This window comes from Vicia villosa, linkage group LG5, assembly GCF_029867415.1.
Source record: "Vicia villosa cultivar HV-30 ecotype Madison, WI linkage group LG5, Vvil1.0, whole genome shotgun sequence".
In the NCBI taxonomy this organism is placed as follows: domain Eukaryota; kingdom Viridiplantae; phylum Streptophyta; class Magnoliopsida; order Fabales; family Fabaceae; genus Vicia; species Vicia villosa.
In genome coordinates, this window is record NC_081184.1 from 122,122,049 (window position 1) to 122,144,913 (window position 22,865).

The following is a 22,865-nucleotide window of genomic DNA, read 5'->3' on the forward strand; positions in this document are numbered from 1 at the left end:
TAATTGCACATAATGAAAGGTTGGAACAAGCAAATATAGAAATTGCAAGGTGGAGGAGGCGTTATGAAAAGGCTTCCCATGACAAAGCAGAATCCGAGAAAAATCTAGAAGTTGTGGTCTTTGAATTAACGGATAGGACTAAAGATCAAGAGGTAGAAATAAGAGATCTCAAATTTGATCTTCAAGAAGCCCGCAATTCTGGACAAGAGGAACGCACAAGGAGGTTGACCGCGGAAGAAGCACTTTTACAGCGCACCGATGAGCGTCACAGAGCACTTCAGGCTATGGCTTTGCTTAGGCAATTACTTATAAGGCAAAAGGAGATGTGTGAGGCTGCAAGGGATGAAGGGGATTATTGGAAGAGGCAATACACAATTGTTTCTACGGCATATGAGCATGTGAGCATGGTTCCCAAGATGCTTGAAGAATATGAGAAATGTCGTGACAATTATGACAAGTTGGTCTATTTGTGCAATGATTTAATCCTAGACATTCCAAAGAGCTTGGCAAAGGCGGAATCATCTCCTATTATCCTTCCTGAAGAAGTCAAAGAATTCATGGAGCATTGTAGGGACATGGTGGACAAATTCAAGGAGGACATTCATAGGCGTTCTTAGATATTTATTAGTTTTTTTACTTTAAATTTAAAAGTCTTATTTCTATTGATGTTTATTTCTTTTCACAAAGTTGAACAATTTTAATTTGTACTTTCTTTAAAGTATTTTAAATTAATAAAGTGTGTTTATTTCCGCATTATTCAATTTCTTTGCAATTTTTCACCAAAAGGGATTATTCAGAAAAAAGAGATTCTTACTACCAAAAAAAAAACAAAAAAAATAATATATATATATATATATATATATAGACATATATGCTAATATATAAATATATATATATATATATATATATATATATATATATATATATATATATATATATATATATGTTATAATAACAATGTGGATAAGAGACGAGCATAGCATTTGCATATCATTCATAGCACGCATATCATTGCATTTTTTTAAAAAACATTAAAAGGAAAACTGTCTTCATCTCCAGTCACGCCATTGCAACCCGATCACTCATCCAGACAAGAGCTTAGAAGAAGAAAGCAATGGAACAGCTAGAGCAGAATCAAGCCGCCCTTCGCGAAGAAATGACCCAACTGAAAGGCACTGTTGAGGACCTCAAGGGAGGGATGACCCAAATGCTGAGCTTCATGAAAGACCTCAAGGATAAGCAAGACAAAGCTAAGGAGGTTCAGGATCAGTATGAAGAGATACCAAATGATGGCAACCCATTGTTAGGATATGTTCGAGGCCATGACCCTCACAAAACGAATGCTCATGCATCTAAAAGGGTCACCACGACCCATGAAGAGGGAGAAGCCTCTCAAGAAGGGTTTATTCCTGCTGCTCAGAAGGAAGGGACGTCTCGCACAGTTCGCATTCCTGTCAACAATCCTCTTAGGGATGAGGACTACTTGGATCTACAGTATGGGGACACTGATGCCACAAACCAAGTCCCTCAACCCAAGCTGACCTCTACTAATTCTGGGGAGGATTCTAAGGATAGTGGATAAATCAAGGCATTGGAAGAGAGACTGAAAGATGTAGAAGGATATGATGCCTTCAACGTGGATACTTTTGAAATGAGTTTAGTCCCAGATCTGACAATTCCACACAAATTCAAAGTTCCAAACTTTGAAAAATACAAGGGGCTCACATGTCCGAGGAATCATTTGCGTATGTACGTGCGAAAGATGGCTGCTTATGCTCATGATCAAAAGCTGATGATCCATTTTTTTCAAGATAGCTTGAGCGGAGCGTCGGTTGACTGGTATATGCAATTGGAGAAGTCTTACATCCGAAGCTGGAATGACCTTGCTAATACATTCCTGAAACAATACAAATACAATATGGACATGGCACCCAATCGGATGCAACTCCAAAATTTGTCACAGAAGAAAGAGGAATCGTTCAAGGAGTATGCCCAGAGGTGGAGGGAAATGGCTTCCCGAGTCCAACCTCCCCTGTTGGAGAAAGAACTTGTAGACATGTTTATGGCTACGTTGCAAGGACCATACTATGATAAAATGGTCGGAAGTGTATCCTCAGGATTTTCGGACTTAGTGGTTATTGGTGAAAGGATAGAGAACAGAATTAAGAATGGGAAGATACAATGGGCATCATCTGGATCGTATCAGTCAAAGAGGCCTGCTCCCACCTTCGCAAAGAAAAAGGAAGGAGAGACTAATGCAGTGGTGCATCAGGAAGCTAGACCTCCCATATCATTCCCACCGCAACAAAACCGGTTTCAGGGAAGTCAAAGGAGATTCGATCCGCTACCTACTTCCAAGATGGATATACTAAGATATCTGATAAATGAGTCCTTGGTAGAAATTAAACCATTGGCACCTCCTTCTCCAGGCAAGATCACACCCAACTACAAAGCTAATGAAAGGTGTGAATTTCACGCCAATTCTCCCGGACACACATTGGAGAAATGCTGGGCTTTCAAACATATAGTCCAAGACCTGATAGAGTTAGGGGCAATCGCCTTTGACAAACCCAATGTGAAAACAAATCCTATGCCACACCATGATGGCGCAGTCAATGCAATTGAGGTCGTTACTGAGCAAGAGTTAGTTCAACAAAGAAGTTCCCCCATAGACGCCCTTAAGAGGTATCTATTTATAAAGGGGTTCGTCTTAGAACACAATGAGGCTTTTAAAGACACTTTGCAGAGGCTCATGGATCAAGGATTGATTCAGCTGAAGGAACATTCTGAGGAAGAGTATGTGGCTATGGTGGATAGGAACGAGTCGTTGATCATACCCAGTCAAGGGGCAAGAAAGCCGTTAATCATCCCCTATGCGAGACCACCATTGATGATACCAACGCAAGAGCATACTATGATAATCCCAATCAAGGATCCATATCCTTTGGACAAAATGAAAGTGATGCCTTAGGAGTACAACTCTGGTATCAATCCTGCTGTGTCAAGCATTGTAGGACCTGGGGGCATGACCCGTAGTGGTCGTATATTCAAAATTGCACAAGCGCAACCCACGTCTAATGAAAACTCGACGCAATCTGGTGATCAAGTTGTCGTGAGGCCAAATAACAAGGCTGAGCCCAAGAATAAAGAAGCTAGCAATAAAGATGCGGAAGAGTTTATTGCTTTGATCAAGAAAAGCGACTACAGGGTGGTGGATCATTTACATCAGACACCTTCTAAGATATCACTCTTATCATTGCTGATACACTCTGAGAGGCATCGAGACGCCCTGATGAAGATTTTAAATGCTGCCCATGTAACTAAAGACATCACAGTCAATCAGTTTGACGGAATGGTGGCTAATCTAACTGTTGGGGCATGCTTGGGCTTCAGTGATCATGAGTTACCTCCACAGGGAAGGGCGCACAATAAAGCCTTACATATCTCTATACAATGTGGAAAGGCTCATCTGGCTAGAGTTCTGATTGACACAGGTTCATCACTAAACGTGATGCCAAAGGCTACATTGGATAACATAGCTTTGGAGGGTCTTGTAGTTAGACCAAGTCGTCTGGTGGTTAAAGCATTTGACGGATCACAGAGTCCGGTGTTTGGAGAAGTAGACCTTCCTGTTATAATTGGCCCGCATACCTTCTGCATCAATTTCCAAGTGATGGAGATTGAACCAGCTTATACCTGCCTACTAGGGCGTCCTTGGATTCACGCAGCTAGGGCAGTCACCTCCACCCTCCATCAGAAGATAAAGTTTGTGGATGGAAATTCTATAGTGACCGTTAGTGGAGAGGAAGACATATTCGTCAGCAACCTGGACTCGTACAGATACATTGAGGTCGGAGAAGGGGCACTGGAGACTGCATTTCAGGCATTAGAGATTGCAACTGCTGTCACACTACCCGTGGAGAAAGTGCGAAGGGCGGTAACATCCTGGAGAGATCTACAAGACTTGAATGTAGAAGGCTGGGGCAAAGTACCGGAGATCTTAGAGAAGAAGGATCGCCTAGGACTGGGATATCAACCATCAAAGGTCACAAGCACTGTGAAAGAGGAGCGACAATTCCCCCCGATTACGCAGACTTTTGTAACAGGAGGATATGAACATGTGGCTATGGTATCCAACAAGGATTCTAAGGAAGGAACGTCCAACTTCATCCGAGAGGTCAGACCAGGAGAACAGCTTCAGAATTGGACGAGCCTGGAGATACCGGAGATAGTTTTTATTTCAAAGTAATTTGCTTTTATGTGTTTTATTTCCCTTTCAAATAAAGAAAAACAATAACGCTTATGCCTCGCCCGAAGCATAGAGTTGGTTTGTAAGGGCCCCATTTATTTCCAAGTTTAAAAGTTTATTAATAAAATTGTCTTTGCATTTGGTATTGAAAACATTGTCTTTTCCCGCATTTATTTTCCTTTCAAAATGACAAATAAATTTCTTGCACAAAAAGCACGTTCATACCTGCATACTAAAAACAAAACATAAAACGTGTGCAGATCACCTTCTAACACTACCGATAATAATACTGCTGAAACTCTACACAAACTCGAGGCTCTTGCTAATGAGTCTGAAGAAGGGGATGAGGAAGACGATGAACTTCCAGAGGAGTTGTCAAGGTTAATGGATAATGAATCCAAAAGCATGCTCCCTCCTCAAGAGGCCATTGAAACCATAAATTTGGGTACAGGCGAAGAACCCAAGAACATCAAGATTGGGGCAACACTGAACGAGGACGTGAAAGCGACGCTAATCAAGCTCCTCCACGAGTATGCAGAGATATTTGCTTGGTCATACCGTGACATGCCGGGGTTGGATACTGATATTGTTGTACATAGGTTACCACTCAAAGAAGGATGTGCACCTGTCAGGCAAAAGCGCCGAAGAGTTCGACCGGATATGGATAGTAAAATCAAGGAAGAAGTGCTCAAACAGTTCGACGCCGGGTTTCTTGCTGTAGTTGACTATCCTCCGTGGATTGCCAACATAGTGCCAGTTCCTAAGAAAGATGGGAAGGTACGCATGTGTGTGGATTACAGGGACCTGAACAAAGCAAGTCAAAAAGACGATTTTCCACTACCACACATAGATGTCTTAGTGGACAATACAGCGCAAGCTTCAGTGTTTTCCTTTATGGAAAGGTTCTCCGGGTATAATCAGATCAAAATGGCTCCCAAGGATATGGAGAAAACAACCTTCATGACATCATGGGGTACCTTCTGTTACAAGGTAATGCCTTTTGGATTGCGAAATGCAGGGGCAACATACCAAAGAGCCATGGTCACACTATTCCATGACATGATTCACAAGGAGGTCGAGGTATATGTAGATGATATGATTGCCAAATCTTGCACAGAAGAAAAGCATATCACGCACCTACATAAGCTGTTCGAGCGTTTAAAGAAGTTCAAGCTGAGGTTAAACTCGAACAAGTGTACATTTGGCGTGAGGTCAGGAAAGCTATTGGGATTCATTGTGAGCCAACGAGGCATAGAGGTTGATCCCGACAAAGTAAAGGCTATACATGCAATGCCTGTTCCAAAAACAGAAAAAGAGGTTCGTGGGTTCTTGGGTCGATTGAATTATATCTCGAGGTTTATTTCGCATCTGACGGCTACATGTGAGCCTATATTCAAGCTGCTCAGGAAAGATCAACCTATCAAGTGGAATGACGATTGTCAGGTAGCCTTCGAAACTATAAAGAACTACTTGCAAGAACCACCGATACTCTTACCTCCTGTACCAGGGAGATCACTGATCATGTACCTCACAGTTCTCGAAAGATCTATAGGGTGTGTACTGGGGCAACAAGATGAAACAGACAGGAAAGAACACGCTATCTACTACCTTAGCAAGAAATTCATGGATTACGAATCTCGATATTCACCATTGGAAAAGACATGTTGTGCCCTAGCATGGGCCTCCAAACGTCTAAGGCAATATATGCTGAACCATTCCACATGGCTGATATCGAGAATGGATCCTTTGAAATACGTGTTCGAAAAGCAGGCTCTCACGGGTAGAATTGCAAGATGGCAAATGTTGCTGTCAGAATACGACATACAATACGTCACCCAAAAGGCGATAAAAGGGAGTGTACTGGCAGAACATCTTGCTCACCAACCCATCGAAGAATATCAGTCTATGAAGTTCGACTTCCCCGATGAGGACATTATGCTGGTAAGAGACTACGAAATACCAGGACCCGACGAAGGACCCGAGCCGAGCTTGGTATGGACACTTACGTTCGATGGAGCCTCAAATGCATATGGACACGGTATAGGTGCCGTCTTGACATCTCCTGACAATCGACACTTACCCTTCACTGCAAGACTATGCTTTGACTGTACCAACAACATTGCAGAATATGAAGCATGCATATTGGGGTTAGAAGCAGCCATTGATCTAAGGATTAAACTTCTTGAGGTGTACGGGGATTCAGCACTGGTAATCCACCAAGTCAACAAAGAATGGGATACTCGAGATTCCAAGCTAATCCCGTATCGAGACCTTATATTGGAGTTAATGGCTGAGTTCGAGACGATCACTTTTACTCATATCCCAAGGGACGAAAATCAAATGGCTGACGCATTACCAACACTTTCCTATATGTTCAAAGTGACCTGGCCAAACCACGAACCACGGATAACGGTTAGACACTTTGATGAGCCTGCTTACTGTCTCACAATCGAGGAGCAGTCTAACAACAAACCATGGTACCACGATATCAAAAGGTACTTGGAGAAACAAGAATACCCGGAGAATGCCTTTACGATTGATAAAAAGACACTAAGGAGATTGGCAGCTAAGTTCTTCCTGAGCGGAAGTATCCTGTACAAACGAAATTACGACTCGGTGTTATTAAGGTGTGTGGATAAAAACGAGGCCAAGGAGATCATCAGAGAAGTACACGAAGGAACCTTCGGAACTCATGCAAATGGACACTCAATGGCTAGAAAAATACTGCGAGCAGGGTACTACTGGTTAACAATGGAGGCTGACTGTTTCCAATACGCAAGAACATGTCATAAGTGCCATATTTACGCTAACAAAGTGCATGTACCGCCAGATCCGTTGAACGTTCTGAGTTCACCGTGGCCGTTCGCAATGTGGGGGATTGACATGATAGGGATGATCGAACCGAAAGCTTCAAATGGACACCGATTCATATTGGTTGCCATAGACTATTTCACCAAATGGGTCGAAGCTGCCTCCTACACCAACGTGACGAGACAAGTAGTCACTCGGTTTATCAAGCATAACATCATATGCCGGTATGGGGTTCCAAGCAGGATTATCACCGACAATGGGTCGAATCTAAACAACAATATGATGAGGGAGCTATGCGAGGAGTTCAAGATTGAACACCATAATTCTTCACCATACAGGCCTAAAATGAACGGCACTGTCGAAGCTGCAAATAAAAATATCAAAAAGATAATACAAAAGATGGTGAAAACATACAAGGATTGACACGAAATGCTTCCCTTCGCCCTACACGGTTACAGAACCACGGTGCGTACATCCACAGGAGCAACACCATTCTCCCTGGTTTATGGTATGGAAGCAGTCCTCCCTATCGAAGTGGAGATTCCTTCATTAAGAGTCCTGGCTGATACAAAGTTAGAAGAATTGGAATGGGTAAAAACTCGTTTCGATCAGCTTAATCTCGTTGAAGAAAAGCGACCGACGGCTTTGTGTCACGGGCAACTCTATCAAAAAAGGATGAAAAAGGCGTTCGATAAAAAGGTCCGTCCTCGAACTTATAAAGAAGGTGATATGGTTCTCAAGAAAATACTATTACCTCGACTTGACGCCCGTGGAAAATGGACACCGAATTACGAAGGTCCATATATTGTAAAAATAGTGTTCTCAGGAGGAGCATTAGTTCTCACTGCAATGGATGGGGACGAGCTACCGCACCCAATCAATTCTGATGCGGTCAAGAAGTATTACGCCTAGCAAAGGCAGGATTATTGATCATAAGCTGAAGACAGACTACGAAGGATAGGGATTCGTGCAATCATCTACTTCTAAGGTCGAAGGATTACTGGGACCCTTGATAACAAAGGAGCAACGGCAGTATTAATATCATTTCTATTTGTCATTTTCTTTTCTTGCATTTTTGTACACTCGCCAATTCAAGGCAATATCAATAATAGTTTCTTTTCTTGCATACTACGCTTTCTTCCTCATTTCAATACCATTTGCAAAGGTTAAATTATTTTCATAAGCTTTAACTTGGATTTAACATGAGAAACTTACAAACTTTCAATACAAAAGCAATAGGATAAAACTGCGAAATCTACGGAAGGCTACATACGCCCTACGCTGCAATCACTCTGATCTAATATAACTTTCACAAAGGATAATATCAATGGATCATTCAAATACAATCCGAGCTAGGATTCACAAATACTTCAAAAAGGGTTAAGCAAAGGCAATGGGTGATAAGGAGATAAGGCGTTGGGGTTATCATACATATTCATTTACATACATGTAACATCTGCATGTGTAAACATCCATACACATACATTATACAAACAACAGGGGCATGCGCATAACGCATAAGCATGGTGCATACGCATTTACAAAACAAACTTCTATGCAGGTAAGCTTGCCCGAACCAGGGTAAGCAATCCTAATGGTGCAGGTGAACTTGCGATAGCACCCGCAAACGATCCTAATGGTGCAGGTGAATTTGTGATGACCCTCGCAGATGACCCTAAATGGTGCAGGTAAGTCTGCTATAAAGCATAACAAACTAGCCTAAATGGTGCAGGTGAAGTTGCTATAAGCATAGCAAATTAGCCTAAATGGTGCAAGTGAAGTTGCTATAAGCATAGCAAATTAGCCTAAATGGTGCAAGTGAAGTTGCTATAAGCATAGCAAATTAGTCTAAATGGTGCAGGTGAAGTCACTATAAGCATAGCGAATAATCCTAAATGGTGCAGGTAAAGTTGCTATAAGCATAGCAAATTAACCTAAATGGTGCAGGTGGAGCTGCTATAAGCATATCAAATAATCCTAAATGGTGCAGGTAAAGTTGCTATGAGCATAGCAAACTAGCCTAAATGGTGCAGGTGAAGTTGCTATAAGCATAGCAAATTATCCTAAACGGTGCAGGTGAAATTATCCGAACTAGGACAAATGATCCGAATGGTGCAGGTGAGCTTGTCAGAGCTATGACAAGTAATCCTATTGGTGCAGGTGAGCTTGCTAGAGCTATAGCAAGTGATCCTATTGGGGTTCACAAACTATGAAAACTTACTAGAACTATAGTAAGTGGGGTTCACAAACTGCGAAAGCTTGTTAGCAATACAGTAAGCTAATTACACAACCAACGGTAAGTCCTCGCTATGTAAGACTCAGGCTTTAGCAGGACGATTCTTTCCTCACACTCAAGTACAAAGTAAATTTAGGGGTCTTCCATTATTTAATAACTCTTCGATCCGAAAAGCGTGAGACCTGCGTATTCTCACGCCATTCAATCCAAGGTAATTAAATAGGGGCAGCTGTCATACCCCAAAATTTACCCGGTGTAATTCCAATTTTAATTTATTAAGGGTGTTAAAAATTAAGAGCCATAGGGTTGAATACACCTATTATTAAACTCGCTCTCTTATAAAATGCCCGTATAAATTGGTGGAGGTGTGAACATCAAATATTTGAGGTCCAATTTATTTTGGCCCATGTGTTTCTAGTCATTTACTCATTTTTATTACAAATTTTTCATTCTTCTATTAAATAATATTACTATTATTAATAACTATTTGGATTATTATTAATAGAATTATTATAAAATTTTGTTTCTAAAAAAAATAGGAGTTCAATTATATTAAGACTAATCATTCTTATTAGGGTTTTATTAATTTTAATTATTAATATTATTAGTTGATTAGTTTGTTTTTTACTGATTAACTAATTAATTGAAGCTTTTTGGTTTTTTGTTGTTGGGCCAGATGGAGTCAATGGGCCTTATGGGTCATCAGGGGTCGGACCGGGTCAAACCCAACCCGGTTCCTATTCACCTTCTCTCCCAAACGAAACCCTAGACTTGCGCCTCCAGCCAAAGGCGCCGCCCACCTTCTCTGCACCACACAAACCCTAGATCCAAATTATCCAGGCCCAGGATTCAATCAAATCTTCAAACTCAATCAAATCTCAGAAAACGAAATCAAACAATAACGTAAATCAAATCTTAACAAATTGAATCAAATAATTTTATTTAATCAAACAATGATTTACAATTTACAACAAAAATCAAATCCGGACTAAATATTGAATCAAAATCAAAACCTAAATAATCTAATCTAACTATTCCTAAATTAAAATCTAACCTAGCCTATAAAGCAGAAAGAAGTAAACAGAAGAGAGGGTCGGAGGATTTTGCAGAGAAAAACCCTGAAAGGATCTTGTGCCGCCGCGAACGCCACAAGCCCTAAGAGCCTCGTTTTCATCTTGACCTGCAGAACGCACACACAGAGGGAGAGATTAGAGAAGGAGTGGAGCTTACACGTTCCAGAAGTTCAAGAAATCAAGGTAACTAACTCTTTAACTTAGATTAGGTTTCATCGATTGTATGTTTGTATGTTGTGTGTTTGTGAATCCGGGTCGATTTGGGGGTTAGGGTTTTGTTTTTATGTTGTTTTCTGGGTTTTGACATGAAGATGGTGATGGGGAAGATGAAGATCTTAAGGATCTTCATCTGGGTTTACGCTTCTGGGGAGTCTGGGTTTATGGGGTTCGAAGGTTCGAGTTCTCCGGTTGAAGATCAACCGGAAACTGGGTTTCTTGTGGAGGTCTGAGGGTGGTTTACGGCGGAGGGGTGGGTGGTTTGCGGTGGGATTCATAGTTTTGTTGGGGTTTGGTTGAAGAACGAAGAACAAGAGAGAGAGGGTCTGAGTTAGAGAGAGAAAGGGAAGAGAATAATGAGAGAAGGGTTTGCGTGGTCTCTTTGATAATTATCCCTGGGCATCCCGATCATCGCCATTTGTCCTCTCATGGACACTTGGCAAGCATCACTGAACATGATTCAGTGTGTGCTTCCTAACCATGCGCCCCCAGGTTCATACACATTCAGACCTTTAGATAGCCACATATAAGATCCAACGTCTCTGATCTTGAGCGTACACCCTAAGCCATACGTCTTCACCACATGTGATCAACTGGACCTCTATCTTAATGGGCCTGGTTCATGACTATCCACACCCCCAAGTTTTGCTACTAAGAACAAAATACACCCACCTACGAAAATAACAAAATTAATAACTTAATCTTGTAAATTGTTAATTATTTAAATGATTGTTTTTTGTATAATTTAATTTTCTCCTCGAACCGACTAAATCTATTAGTCGCAGTAGACGAGAAATAATTTGGATCAATTTAATTAATTTAATAATTTTAAATCAATTCTCTCCTCGACCCGACTAAAGCTATTAGTCGCTTTAGACGAGAGATGAAAAATACTTAAAATTAAAATACATTTTAATTTGCTGCCCGCGACGGTCAATCTATCGATCTGAGTAACCAGCAATGCCCTCAATCCGTTAGCTATACTGACCAAATCTATTGGTCACCGCATCTAACGGTGCCATATCAGGGTTGTATACCAAACCTCAAAACACTTTCATCTTTCAAAACAAATTTCAAAACTACGACAGGCCACTCAAAAAGCCTTTAAACAATTACAAACAACCTCATACTAATTCAAAGGCGTACAACCCTGTGCCTGAACTACGTTGACTCTGATCCTCCATAAGGAGGAACGTAGGCACTTGGTAACAAGGCGAGTCTCCCCCCTTAAAATTTCAATTCTTTCTTAAATTTTATTTTTTTACCCTTTTCAATGCATTAGCTATAAACCCCATAACTGTTGCCATAAACCTTATCTTTACAATGTTAGCCTTTAGGAAAGGGTTGAGGGTGCCTAACACCTTCCCTCAACCTGATTATAATAACTTACCCTGAATCTCATATCTGCGTAGGGTTTCCTATTCGCCCTTCAGAATAGGCGGCGACTCTAAAATCTTAATTTTTAGGGCAGGTTGCTACAAAGAGGTCATGAAATATGAAAAGTTTTGCATTTTATAGACACAAATAAAGCCTTTGGAAATCACGACAATGTTTGAAAATAATTAGAATAATTATGCATTGGTTCAAGAAAATGTTCCATGAAAAAGTGTCATGAAAAGATATTGCAGTGTTATAAAATTTAGGTGACATCATATGTTTTGATTCATTTGTTTTTATTTAACTATGTATTTAGGTGCTGACTTGATTTTTGTATCTAATGTTGGATTGATATTAACAATGTAAACTTGATATATTTTGAAACATTTGAATGTATATTTTGTTTTTCTAAATTTTAGTGTTTCCTAACAGGATCTGCCTCAATAATAGATTCTACATGAAAACATGTTTTATTTGTCTGCTTCAAGACGCACCCGATTTTATAAAAAAATAATACTAACAAGGGATAATATAAAACTGCATTTATTAAGAAGCCCTTTTTCATGTGATTTACAAAGCGCAACAGGGTTAATCTTGAAGTACATCTCTGGAATATCCTTTGAGACAAGATTGGGTGTCTATGGTCTATATTCATCTAAAACTTGAATAAATATGGATACACCTCATATTGTTAGCCAAATCACACACAAAATGTCTCAATATTCATATCTCTTTTTGTCTACTTCAACGATGAGAGGCTCCCTCTTGAATTTAGGTTCACAGGGATCACTCATCTTGTCGATCTAAAATCCACACTAAAGAATCAGTTATGCTACCCAGATAATTGAAGAGTTGTGAAGCTCTATTCTCATTCACACTCGATTGAGAATGAAAGGAAAATACAAATCAACAATTTTAAGTTGAAGACGGGGATGCAATTTGAGCTCTATTTATAGGGTGATGATATGATATTCTCGCTAAGAGATACTCACAGCTTGCTTAGTGCACCTACTTTCTTTTCCCTCAATACATGTCGGCTCATCCTGCAAGTGGTCTTTTTCGTATATCCTCGATTATCGCACCTACAAGCTCGTTTAGCGAGCAAACTCTTCCTTGCCCATGAAGTAACTTATACTTTAAATTTTGAACTGACAAACCTCGCTTAGTGCACCTAATATTGCACTGATCGAGTTTTGTTTCTTTGCCTTGAAGTTAATTGGATCTTTGCTTTCTTAAAAATGCCTTGCTTTTAGCTAAGCGGGTTTGATGCATGAGGAGTGATTTTTGTCTAGTTTTGGTGCTTTCTTGGTACTTTTTGCTCTTACTAATGAATACATTGTTAAAATTTCATACCATCATTATATCGTGTTTTACTGGTAAATTGATTTTTTTCATTGATTGCTTGCAAAATAAGTTCATAGCTGCCTATGCATTTAAAATATTTTTGACACTTATCAGTTTTCCCATTCAAACATCATTTCCTTTTAGGAAAGTTGATTAAGGGTTTTACTATTCTTTAAGTTGACAACTCCCTATTGTCCTACATAGAAGTTTCAAAGTATCATTAGTCTTTCTTGCTTGGCAACTTTAGCTACCATTCTTTTTTCTTTAGGAACGTTCTCCCTAACAAATTTGGGTAAGGTTGAATTCTTATAGGTTATATCAGTTGCTTGACTTTTCCCCTATGATTTGTAAAAGGACCTTTAGATGACTGAAGCTTTAAATAATAATATAATGTTTTAATAGGTCGTGAGTGATTTGTTCAACCTTGGATGACTTAAGAGTTTTTAAATCACCAAGAACATTGACTATTAGATTTTTTTCCTTATATAAAAAATGTTCCACTCATCTTCACATCTCTCTCTAGGGATTTCGATGAGATGACTTAGGTTTCCAAACTTACTTCACCTTTTATTTATCCTTCTCATCCATTTTGAAACTCAAAGGTTTTGATAAAGACACGATGTCCATACTCATCGATGGAAAAATACCGGTCTCGACAACCATCTTTGTGATTCTTTTATTAACCAAGTTAAATATGCCCTTCTTGATAGCCTTCTAGATAACTTTCCATAAAGATATAATTAGTTGTCGTGTGGTTATATGACTTATGCCACTTGTAGTACCCCTCTGCCTTTGATCTCCTCGACTTTAGGATTGTGGTATCAAATACATATTTCACCTTACCTTATTATGAATTGATGTTTTCCCTTTAACATGTTTCAATGTAGTACGCAAATATATTTCCTTTTCCAGATCTAAACTGCTATTATATCTATTGTTGAGTATGCTGACATATCGCCATAAGATTCTTCCATATTTCTGGTAAAGACTTGGTGTGTGCCTCTTTATTGGCTAACGAGTTTCTTCCTATTGTACTGAATGATTTTTTTTGTAGCATTATACACTAGAAGCTAACTCATACATGTACGAATATAATTTTACTAGGCCCTAGTAATAGCGTCAAAATAGAGTTTAACACCTAAAGGAGGGCTAACACCCAAAGAAGGGGCAACACCCTAAGACTAGCACCTGGTAGCATAATGAGAGGATAAGCCCCCCTAGGGCTGGCATCTGGCTGACCAAAAGTGGTCGCCCCCATGGCCAACAATTTATAGCCAAGTGAGGAGATAAGCCCCTACGTGGATGGCCCCTAGAGTCCCAAGAGTGGTTGTCTCAAAGGCTAACACCTGATAGCCCAACAAGGGGATAAGCTTCCCCGGAACAGGAACATGGTAACCTAATGAGGGATAAGCTCCCCTTGTTGGAATTAGGCTAAGATACTTAATTCAAAGATCCATTCAAAGTAAAAACCACTTCCTCATTGATTATATGGGAGAACAAGCCTCCACCTGACCACTTTCTTGGTCATGGAGCGGCCAACTAAGTCTGCAACCTAGACTCGAAAGAGCCTATATAAATACCTCACCTCTAGCATGTAAGAGACAAATAATAACTTACCCAATATAACTCTATAACACACAGCCTCTCACCTCACGTGGGTTGGCCCTCTCTTACCACTGTGATTATTATCAAATATGGTATCTCACCACTGTGAGCAAGCCCTAACCACCCTTAACTACAAAGAATTATGAGTATCCCCTACCCGCATAAGGTTACCATACACTCATGTACTTTTGAAAAGTACAACGCATATCATGGCAAGATTGTCTAACCAATTCCTCTTTTAGTTAAGGTTGAATGTAATTAATGGCATATGAGGCATATTCAACGTCAAGAAATTGAACGGAATATTTATTGACCTTCTTTATGAACATCTCAATGAAATCAACAATTGATTCATCTACTTTCTATTTCAAGTTCATCATATTGGTTGTCCTAAGTTTGGGATGATGTTAGTAGAATATGTCATGGAAACATCTTTTAATATATATCGATGTTTATATAGAATTTAGTGACAGAGAGAAGAATACCACAGAAAATATTGTTCCTACCAAAAATAAAGAAAACAATTGTAATATGTAGAATTTGTCATGGTTTCCCTCACCGTGTTGAGCTATAAAGCTTCTTTCTAAAAGGTAGCAAAATCAAGAGTTTTGTAACCATTGGCAAGAGGAACTAATATGTCCATTAATTTATAATGAGCTTCCTTTAGACCGACAACTTATTCACGAGCTTAAGTTGTATACTAAAGTACCCCTTGATTGTATTAGCCTCGACCGTAGTTGGCTTGTGCCACACATTATATAAAGGATTTTAAAAACCTGTGAAAGTGAACCTAGGGTAGGGATTCCTCTGGGTGCTCTTGGTTTATCTCAACATTTTTCTCGCATGAATTCCAAAATGCATTAGTGCATTGCATTGGTAAATTAAATTTTGTAATCCATGGTTATTCACCAACATAACCAACAACTAATCTAGGTGTCTTCAAACCCACCAAGGGGAACTGTTAAATTAGAATTTGGCAATTATGTTGTGTGATTAACCAACACATATGGGTAACTTTCTCATGGTTTTTGATTCTGGCTATTGGGGTGACGACTTGTCCTATGTTGAAGGACATGTTGTTGGATTGTATAATGTTTCCATAAGGCGATAATCACTGTATATTTATGTCTATATGTATTTTCCCAAATTAAAGATTAGCCTGATTATATGTACCATTCTCCATTAAATGCCCCTCCCCACCGCCTTAAGGTTATCCGTGGCAAGAATACTCGGCTCAAAATCATATAGAGTAAAATATGCATGTCTTAAGAAATTAATTGGACAGTGGAAGCCATATTGTTGTATTGATCAACTAACTTTGTGTGATAATACTTGTTTGGTCTTGATTTCCTGAAACTCTTTGCATGGTAGACGTGACAAACTTTCACCTGAATTGACTTGTTTGGTCTTCAACTCCCTTGTTGGTTGGGCCTTGTTTTGAACCATATGTCTTACAATATCAACAAAATGTTAAGAAATCCTTTACATGATATCATTTATCCCAATATCCAAATGCTCTCTAACTAAATAGTGGCAAAAAAATTGTCAGATTAATGATTGTGGTGATTATGTAACGGTTAGAGAGTAATGGCTTGAGATCGTTAGTGCCAATGTCTTAATTTTAAAACAAAATAAAAAATAAAAAATAAACTTTTTGTCTGTTTTCAGTTCTTATTGAAAAACGGTTTTGAAATAAAGTAAAAAATCAAATAAACTTTATGGTATAATAAAGAAAAATTATAAAAATTTTAAATTTTTTTAAAAATTATTCTTTATTAATAGCATGAAAAGATAAAATAAAAAATATTTAATAATATATTTTTTCAGTCTCAAAATATAAGAGAAAAAATAAATATCAGGCTTATTAAAAAAAATAATAACATAATAATTTAGATGAAGATTTTTATGGTTTTCTTAAATCAATTGTCTTGAGAAGATGTAAAAACAATTCTAATTAATTGTTAATTATAGAAAAAGTAAAAGAGAGAACAAATTAAATGTAGTTTGTATTTAAATTTATTTTAAAAAATATGAAAGTTGATTTTTCTCTTATATTTTATTTTAGTATATGAAAAATATATTTTTTTTTCATTATTAATCAATGAGTAATGCTATTTAGAACGAAAGAATTTGGAGAAGAAATGCAAGAATGAACATACGTCACTATATTATAGGAAAATTTTTAATTTAATTTTAATTTAATTTCCTTTTTAATAGAAATCATGGGGTGGAGGTGATAATGAATGGTTGAGATTTATTCTTGCCTTTGTTGTTTTTATGTTTTCTTAACGATTAGCATTTTCCTTACTCAATCAATTATCTTTGAACCGAGTGATAAATTAAATATTTTGCCTTTCCCACTTTTTGTAGTAAAAAAAAAAAAAGAGAGAAAGTTCTAGAATATTTAATCAACTTTTTTTCTACCATGAATTTAAAAAGTCTCAAAAGTACGGTTGATTGTATACACTGCATTGCATTCATTCACCGGTATTAAATAAATTTCATTGTTAACTTAACCAAACAGGGTCTAATTAAAAATCCAAGTCATTATTAATTTAACTAATTTAACTACAAATAAAAAAACAAAAATAATAATAAATTTCAAATTCAAATCCATTCTCCAACGGTCATATTTGCCTACGTGTCAACGCTCCATACGAACCCAATTGCAGTATAAATTCCCACGCACACTCAATCCTTCTTCATCAAATACCCTATTCTTCGCTTATTTGTCTAAATCGCCGCATCATTTCAAAAACCCCAAAACATCTTGTTTTGCTTTACTCTCGATTCTCATTCATGGAGTTTCACGGTCTTCCAAGAAAGGAGCTTCAAGCTCTTTGCAAGAGGAACAAGATTCCTGCTAATATGACTAACGTTGCCATGGCTGACGCTCTCGCCGCTCTTCCACAGGTAATTAATTCTTCATCTATTTACTGTCTTTATATCTAATTCGATTCATTTCTAGGTTTAATTTCGTTGAATTGATTTTAGGTTTGTATTAGTCATCGTGTAAATACTAGTGTACTGTTAATTTCGTTTCTTTGATTTTAGGTTTGTAAGTTTTTACTAATCTTTAGGGTTTAGAGTTATTGATCCTCATTTGATGAATTGTTGAAATTCGACATTATTACAGGTTGAGGGATTGGGTGAAATTATGAATCCAAAGGAAGGTGGTGATATTGGTACTCCGGCTGTTCAACCTCGAACAGCTGGTAGAACTACAACTCAAAGGAAGCCGGCGAAAGAATCGGAAAGCTCTAAGATCTCTACACGACCTAGCCGTGGTGTTAGATCTGGAGTAGCTGAAGGAGAGGTTGAGCAGGAGAACAAAAATGCCAATGTCCCTGTTACTACTCCTGCTGTTGTGCCGTGTACCAGGAGAAGGGGTCCTGCGGTTTCTACTCGTGGAAAGAAGGAAGTGATCATTTTAGATGATGATGAAGAAGATGATAAGAATGAGGTCGATGAAAGGCCGAAGGATGTGCCGGCTAAAACTCCTGCTGTAGCGCCTAAAAGTAGGACAAGAGCAGCGGGCCGTTCGGTTCGCGACAAGAAAGATGTCTCGGCTGGAACTTCGTTGCAGAATGCTTATAGCACAAGGAGGTCCGTGAGAGTGTTGGGCAAGAGCTTGTCAAAGGTTAGCTTGGTGGAGACTGAGGACAAGGAGCAGACCAAGAGTGAGGATGTTTCTGACGATGGTATGCTGGATCTTTTTATTTTTAATTTTATAATTATTATGAATTGCTGTTCTATTTGCTTCGACTTTTCTAGTGTGTTTTTAATCAACTTGTGTTATCAATCATTGCAGGAACTAGTTTGCAGACAGAATCAAATGGGGTTTCTCAGAACAATGATGAAGTGGAAGTTTCCTCTGTAAACAAAGCTGAATCTGAAACCAAGTCACATGATTCTGGTTCAGAAGAGAAATCTGCTGACGCAGAGGATGTGTTGCAGGCTGAACCAGAAGTAGAGGGTTCAGAGAATGTTAATCAAGTGGAGGCACATGAGAACCTAGGTTTAAATCTGGAAGACAGTTTTGAGACATGTGTTGATTCAAAAGAAGCAGGTTGTTATTCATCTGCTGCTGGTTCTGAATTTTTGTTATTGTTTTTGTGCATACAATGATTGTTTACTTTTGTTTACTCATTTGAAAATGATACTGACCCCTTTTCAGAATCGGAGCAGCCTGAACTGGAAGAATCTGGTAATGCTGATGGAACTGAAAATAAGGAAAGCTTTGGAGCCAAACAAGATCAAACTATGGAGTTTGCTGCCTCAGAAGAGACACCTCTGGAAGTTACTGACCAAGCTATTGGTGATACTGCTGAAATTGAAAATAAGGAAACCTTTGGAGCCAAACAAGATCAAGTGGAGGAGTTTGTTGCCCCAAAAGAGGCTCCTCTGGAAGTTGCTGACCAAGGCATTGGCGCTTCGACTGATGTCGTGTCTGGTGATATTTCTATGGAAGTTGCTGACCAAAAGGAAGTTGCTGGCTTGTCTGTTGAAGCATCTGAGGAAGCTTTCAAGGGGACTGCTGAACAAGCTACTGTTGGCTTGTCCGTTGAGGCTTCTGAAGAGGCTTCTAAGGAGATTTCTCACCAAGTTATTGCCTCTTCAACCGACCTGGTGTCTGATGATTCTAAGGAAGTTTCTCACCAAGAAGATGTTGCTGACTTGTCTGTTGAAGCATCTGAAGAAATACCCAAGGGAACTGCCGAACAAACTTTTGTTGGCTTGTCCTTTGAGTCATCTGAAGAAGCTTCTAAAGAGATTTCTCACCAAGCTTTTGCCTCTTCAACCGATGCGGTGTTTGATGATGCTTCTAATGAAGTGTCTGCTGAGGTATCTGAAGTGGCTTTTAAGGAGATTGCCGAACTAGCAACTACTGAGGTATCTGAAGTGTCCCTTGAGTCATTTGAAAAAGCTTCTCAGGAGTCTTCTCACCAAGGTGTTGCTGACATGGTAGTTGAAGAGGTAGAGAATGTAGAGGGTGCAGTTTCTGCTATTCTAGCAGAAAAAGATGAAACTTCTGGTAGAGCTGAAGATGAGGGCGAAAAAGAAAGCAGCGACGTTGAAAAGGTAATTCTTGAACTTTCAATGATGGATGTTTCTTCAAAGAAAGAGGCTGACCAGAATAATACATCCCAGAAGCTGGAAGTAGAAGCTCAAGCTGAGGAACTTGGCACAGAAGGACACGCTGAACTTGAAGATGAGAGCGAAAAAGAAAGCAACAGTGTTGAAAAGGTAACTCTTAAACTTTCAATGATGGATGTTTCTGCAAAGAAAGAGGCTGACCTGAATAATACATCCCAGAAGCTGGAAGTAGAAGAAAACCCTGAGCTTGAAGCGGTGGTTCAAACCAATGATCAGAAAACCAATGAGTCGGTGGCTGTTGAGCAGATAATGAAAGTACCCATTTGCTCGCCTCAGTTGGAAACTAAGGAAAAGTTGAAAACCATTCAGGATATGAGTGTGCGGAGACTCAGAAAGTTGCTGAAATCAGGAACCAGGGAAATTTCAAATGAAATTCAAGCAGTTACTAGTGTTGACAGTGACATGAACAAGCAGGTGCTGAAATCAGGAACCCAAGAAATTTCTGATGAAATTCAAGCAGTTACTGGTGTTGACAGTGACATGAGCAAGCAGTTACTGGAATCAGGAGCCAAAGAAATCTCTAATGAAATTCAAGCAGTTACTAGTGTTGAGAGTGATGTGAACAATCCAAATGCAAAGAAGGAAAACTCGAAAACCATAAATGTTCAAAATATGAGTATGAGAGGTCTGAAAAAATTGCTGAAGGAGAAGTTAGATGGAAAACTAGCCATGGCTGATAATGATGATGTCCAAATGCAGGGAGTGGAGAAGAAGAGAACTGCACTGCAAGCACTGCCACAAAATCAGTTGCCTGAGAAAAAGGCCGCGTATTAGGAGTGATATTAAAGTAATATTAGGTGAGACCATTTAGAATGTGGAGTATGAGAGTGTTATACTTTATGAGGTGGAGAATCCAAACCTTGGTTTGGCTTATGTTTTTCTCATTTTACTTTTAATGGTATTATTACATTGTTACAAACACTTATTGGGGCACTCTTTTATGCACCAAATTGCCTATTAATTTTATGTTGCTTTATTACCTGTTAGATTTTGAAACAGTTTTTTGATGAAATTTATAATAGATTTTGAGACATATTTATGAATCTCTAATAAACGTGGAGTTCAAGGATTTATCATTTGAACATTATTTGATATTGAAGCTTAGAACTAATGATATTTTTGACACTTTTTTGTTGCAAGAGTGGGGGATAAACTTTCATGATTCTGTAGTTATCACTGAAAATATGTCTAAACTACTAATCAAAGTTCTTATGGTTTTTTAGTGTTTACCATAAAATCCTACTGCATTTTTTCGTCTAAACACTATTGATCAAGTTCTCGTGGTTTCTTAAAATTGTTAGTTTGCAAGGTGGAGAAATTGAACATGCTGGAGTTTGGCCACTCTGGCTAACATTGAAAAATATCAAACGGTAAAATAAAATTTATTGTAAAATAAAATCAGAAAAATTCCATTTAATCATAGGTTCATCAACACACTTTTATAATTGGTATCTTGTGTTGTCCAGCCATGGGCTCTAATCTCCATTATTTCATGCTAACAATCAAAACAATATTTTATCTCTTTCAGAAACTTACCGTGTTCCCAACTCAGAAGATGAAGTTTAGGACATTTTATTTTGATTCTTTGAAAATTTTCTATTTGGAGTTTTTTATACCCCACATGGGATTTCTTTGATCATGTTATTTGAGTTAGAAAATATACTTCAAATTCTTTATGAAATCCCAATTTTCCAAGGAAAAATAATAAGGGAATTTCTAAAAAGCACCCAGTCTTGGCGAAAACTCCAAAATACCTCCAACATTGTAAAATATCAAACGGTAAAATAAAACATTGTAAAATAAAATCAGAAAAATTCCATTTAATCATAGGTTCAACACACTTTTATAATTGGTATCTTGTGTTGTCCAGCCATGGACCCTAATCTCCATTGAAATTTCATGCTAACAATCAAAACAATATTTTTATCTCTTTCAGAAACTTACCGTGTTCCCAACTCAGAAGATGAAGTTTTAGGACATTTTATTTTGATTCTTTGAAAATTTTCTATTTGGAGTTTTTTATACCCCACATGGGATTTCTTTGATCATGTTATTTGGGTTAGAAAATATACTTCAAATTCTTTATGAAATCTCAATTTTCCAAGGAAAAATAATAAGGGAATTTCTAAAAAGCACCCAGTCTTGGCGAAAACTCCAAAATACCTCCAACATTCGGATTTGGACATATCCAAACTCACCATTTCACATATATTTGGAGGGATTTTTAGATATGAATCTACAAAACAACCTTTTAGAATAGTTTTGCATATGCATATCTGAATCAGCTCCATAATTCTAAGTTTAGAAGGTTTTCGGAGATGTATATCCGAACCCGTTTTAAGTATATATTTGACGCGGACAGAAACCCTTCATTCTTCCATGCTTTCTATTTTATTCACACAAACACACCTAAATAATTCATATCCCCACTTTGAGCAAGTTACTGAAGCAAGTGTTTCAGAGACTCTGAAGAAGTAAGTGTTATCAAAGAAAGTGTTTTTCCTCATATCAAGAAGTTTCCAAAAGCTCCACATTTGATGTACATTGCATGTATTTATCATTTAAAATCATTAGATAGAAGTTTAATCTGGAAAATGTGGTTGTTTGAATCATTATTCTAAGTTTATTGGGTCTCTTAGGACAAGAATACATATGTTTATCCATGGTTGTTCGCATGGGTGTCCAGATTGTGCATATCCGAAATCCCCTCTGAGTAATTTTCGGATATGCCAATCTGAAATGTTGTCTGAGTGTTTTTTTCATATTTGTTCCATTGCTTCCCTTTAATTAATGTTTT

General features: G+C 38.3%; 1 protein-coding gene across 4 annotated transcripts; it reads left to right on the top strand.

Moving 5' to 3' along the window:
- The first annotated feature begins 17,630 nt into the window (after positions 1 to 17,630).
- On the top strand, positions 17,631 to 21,138 carry LOC131602285 (uncharacterized). Of its 4 annotated transcripts, XM_058874365.1 has the most exons (6): positions 17,631 to 17,824; positions 18,048 to 18,612; positions 18,723 to 18,980; positions 19,089 to 19,993; positions 20,063 to 20,158; positions 20,228 to 21,138. In XM_058874365.1, the coding sequence occupies exons 1-6, from the start codon at positions 17,711 to 17,713 to the stop codon at positions 20,840 to 20,842; spliced, it is 2,553 nt and encodes an 850-aa protein (XP_058730348.1). In that variant the 5' UTR covers positions 17,631 to 17,710; the 3' UTR covers positions 20,843 to 21,138. The 4 variants fall into 4 exon arrangements, with proteins under 4 accessions (XP_058730348.1, XP_058730347.1, XP_058730346.1 ...); XM_058874364.1 differs by having other exon boundaries at positions 19,089 to 20,158; XM_058874363.1 differs by having other exon boundaries at positions 20,063 to 21,137.
- The last annotated feature ends 1,727 nt before the right edge of the window (positions 21,139 to 22,865 follow it).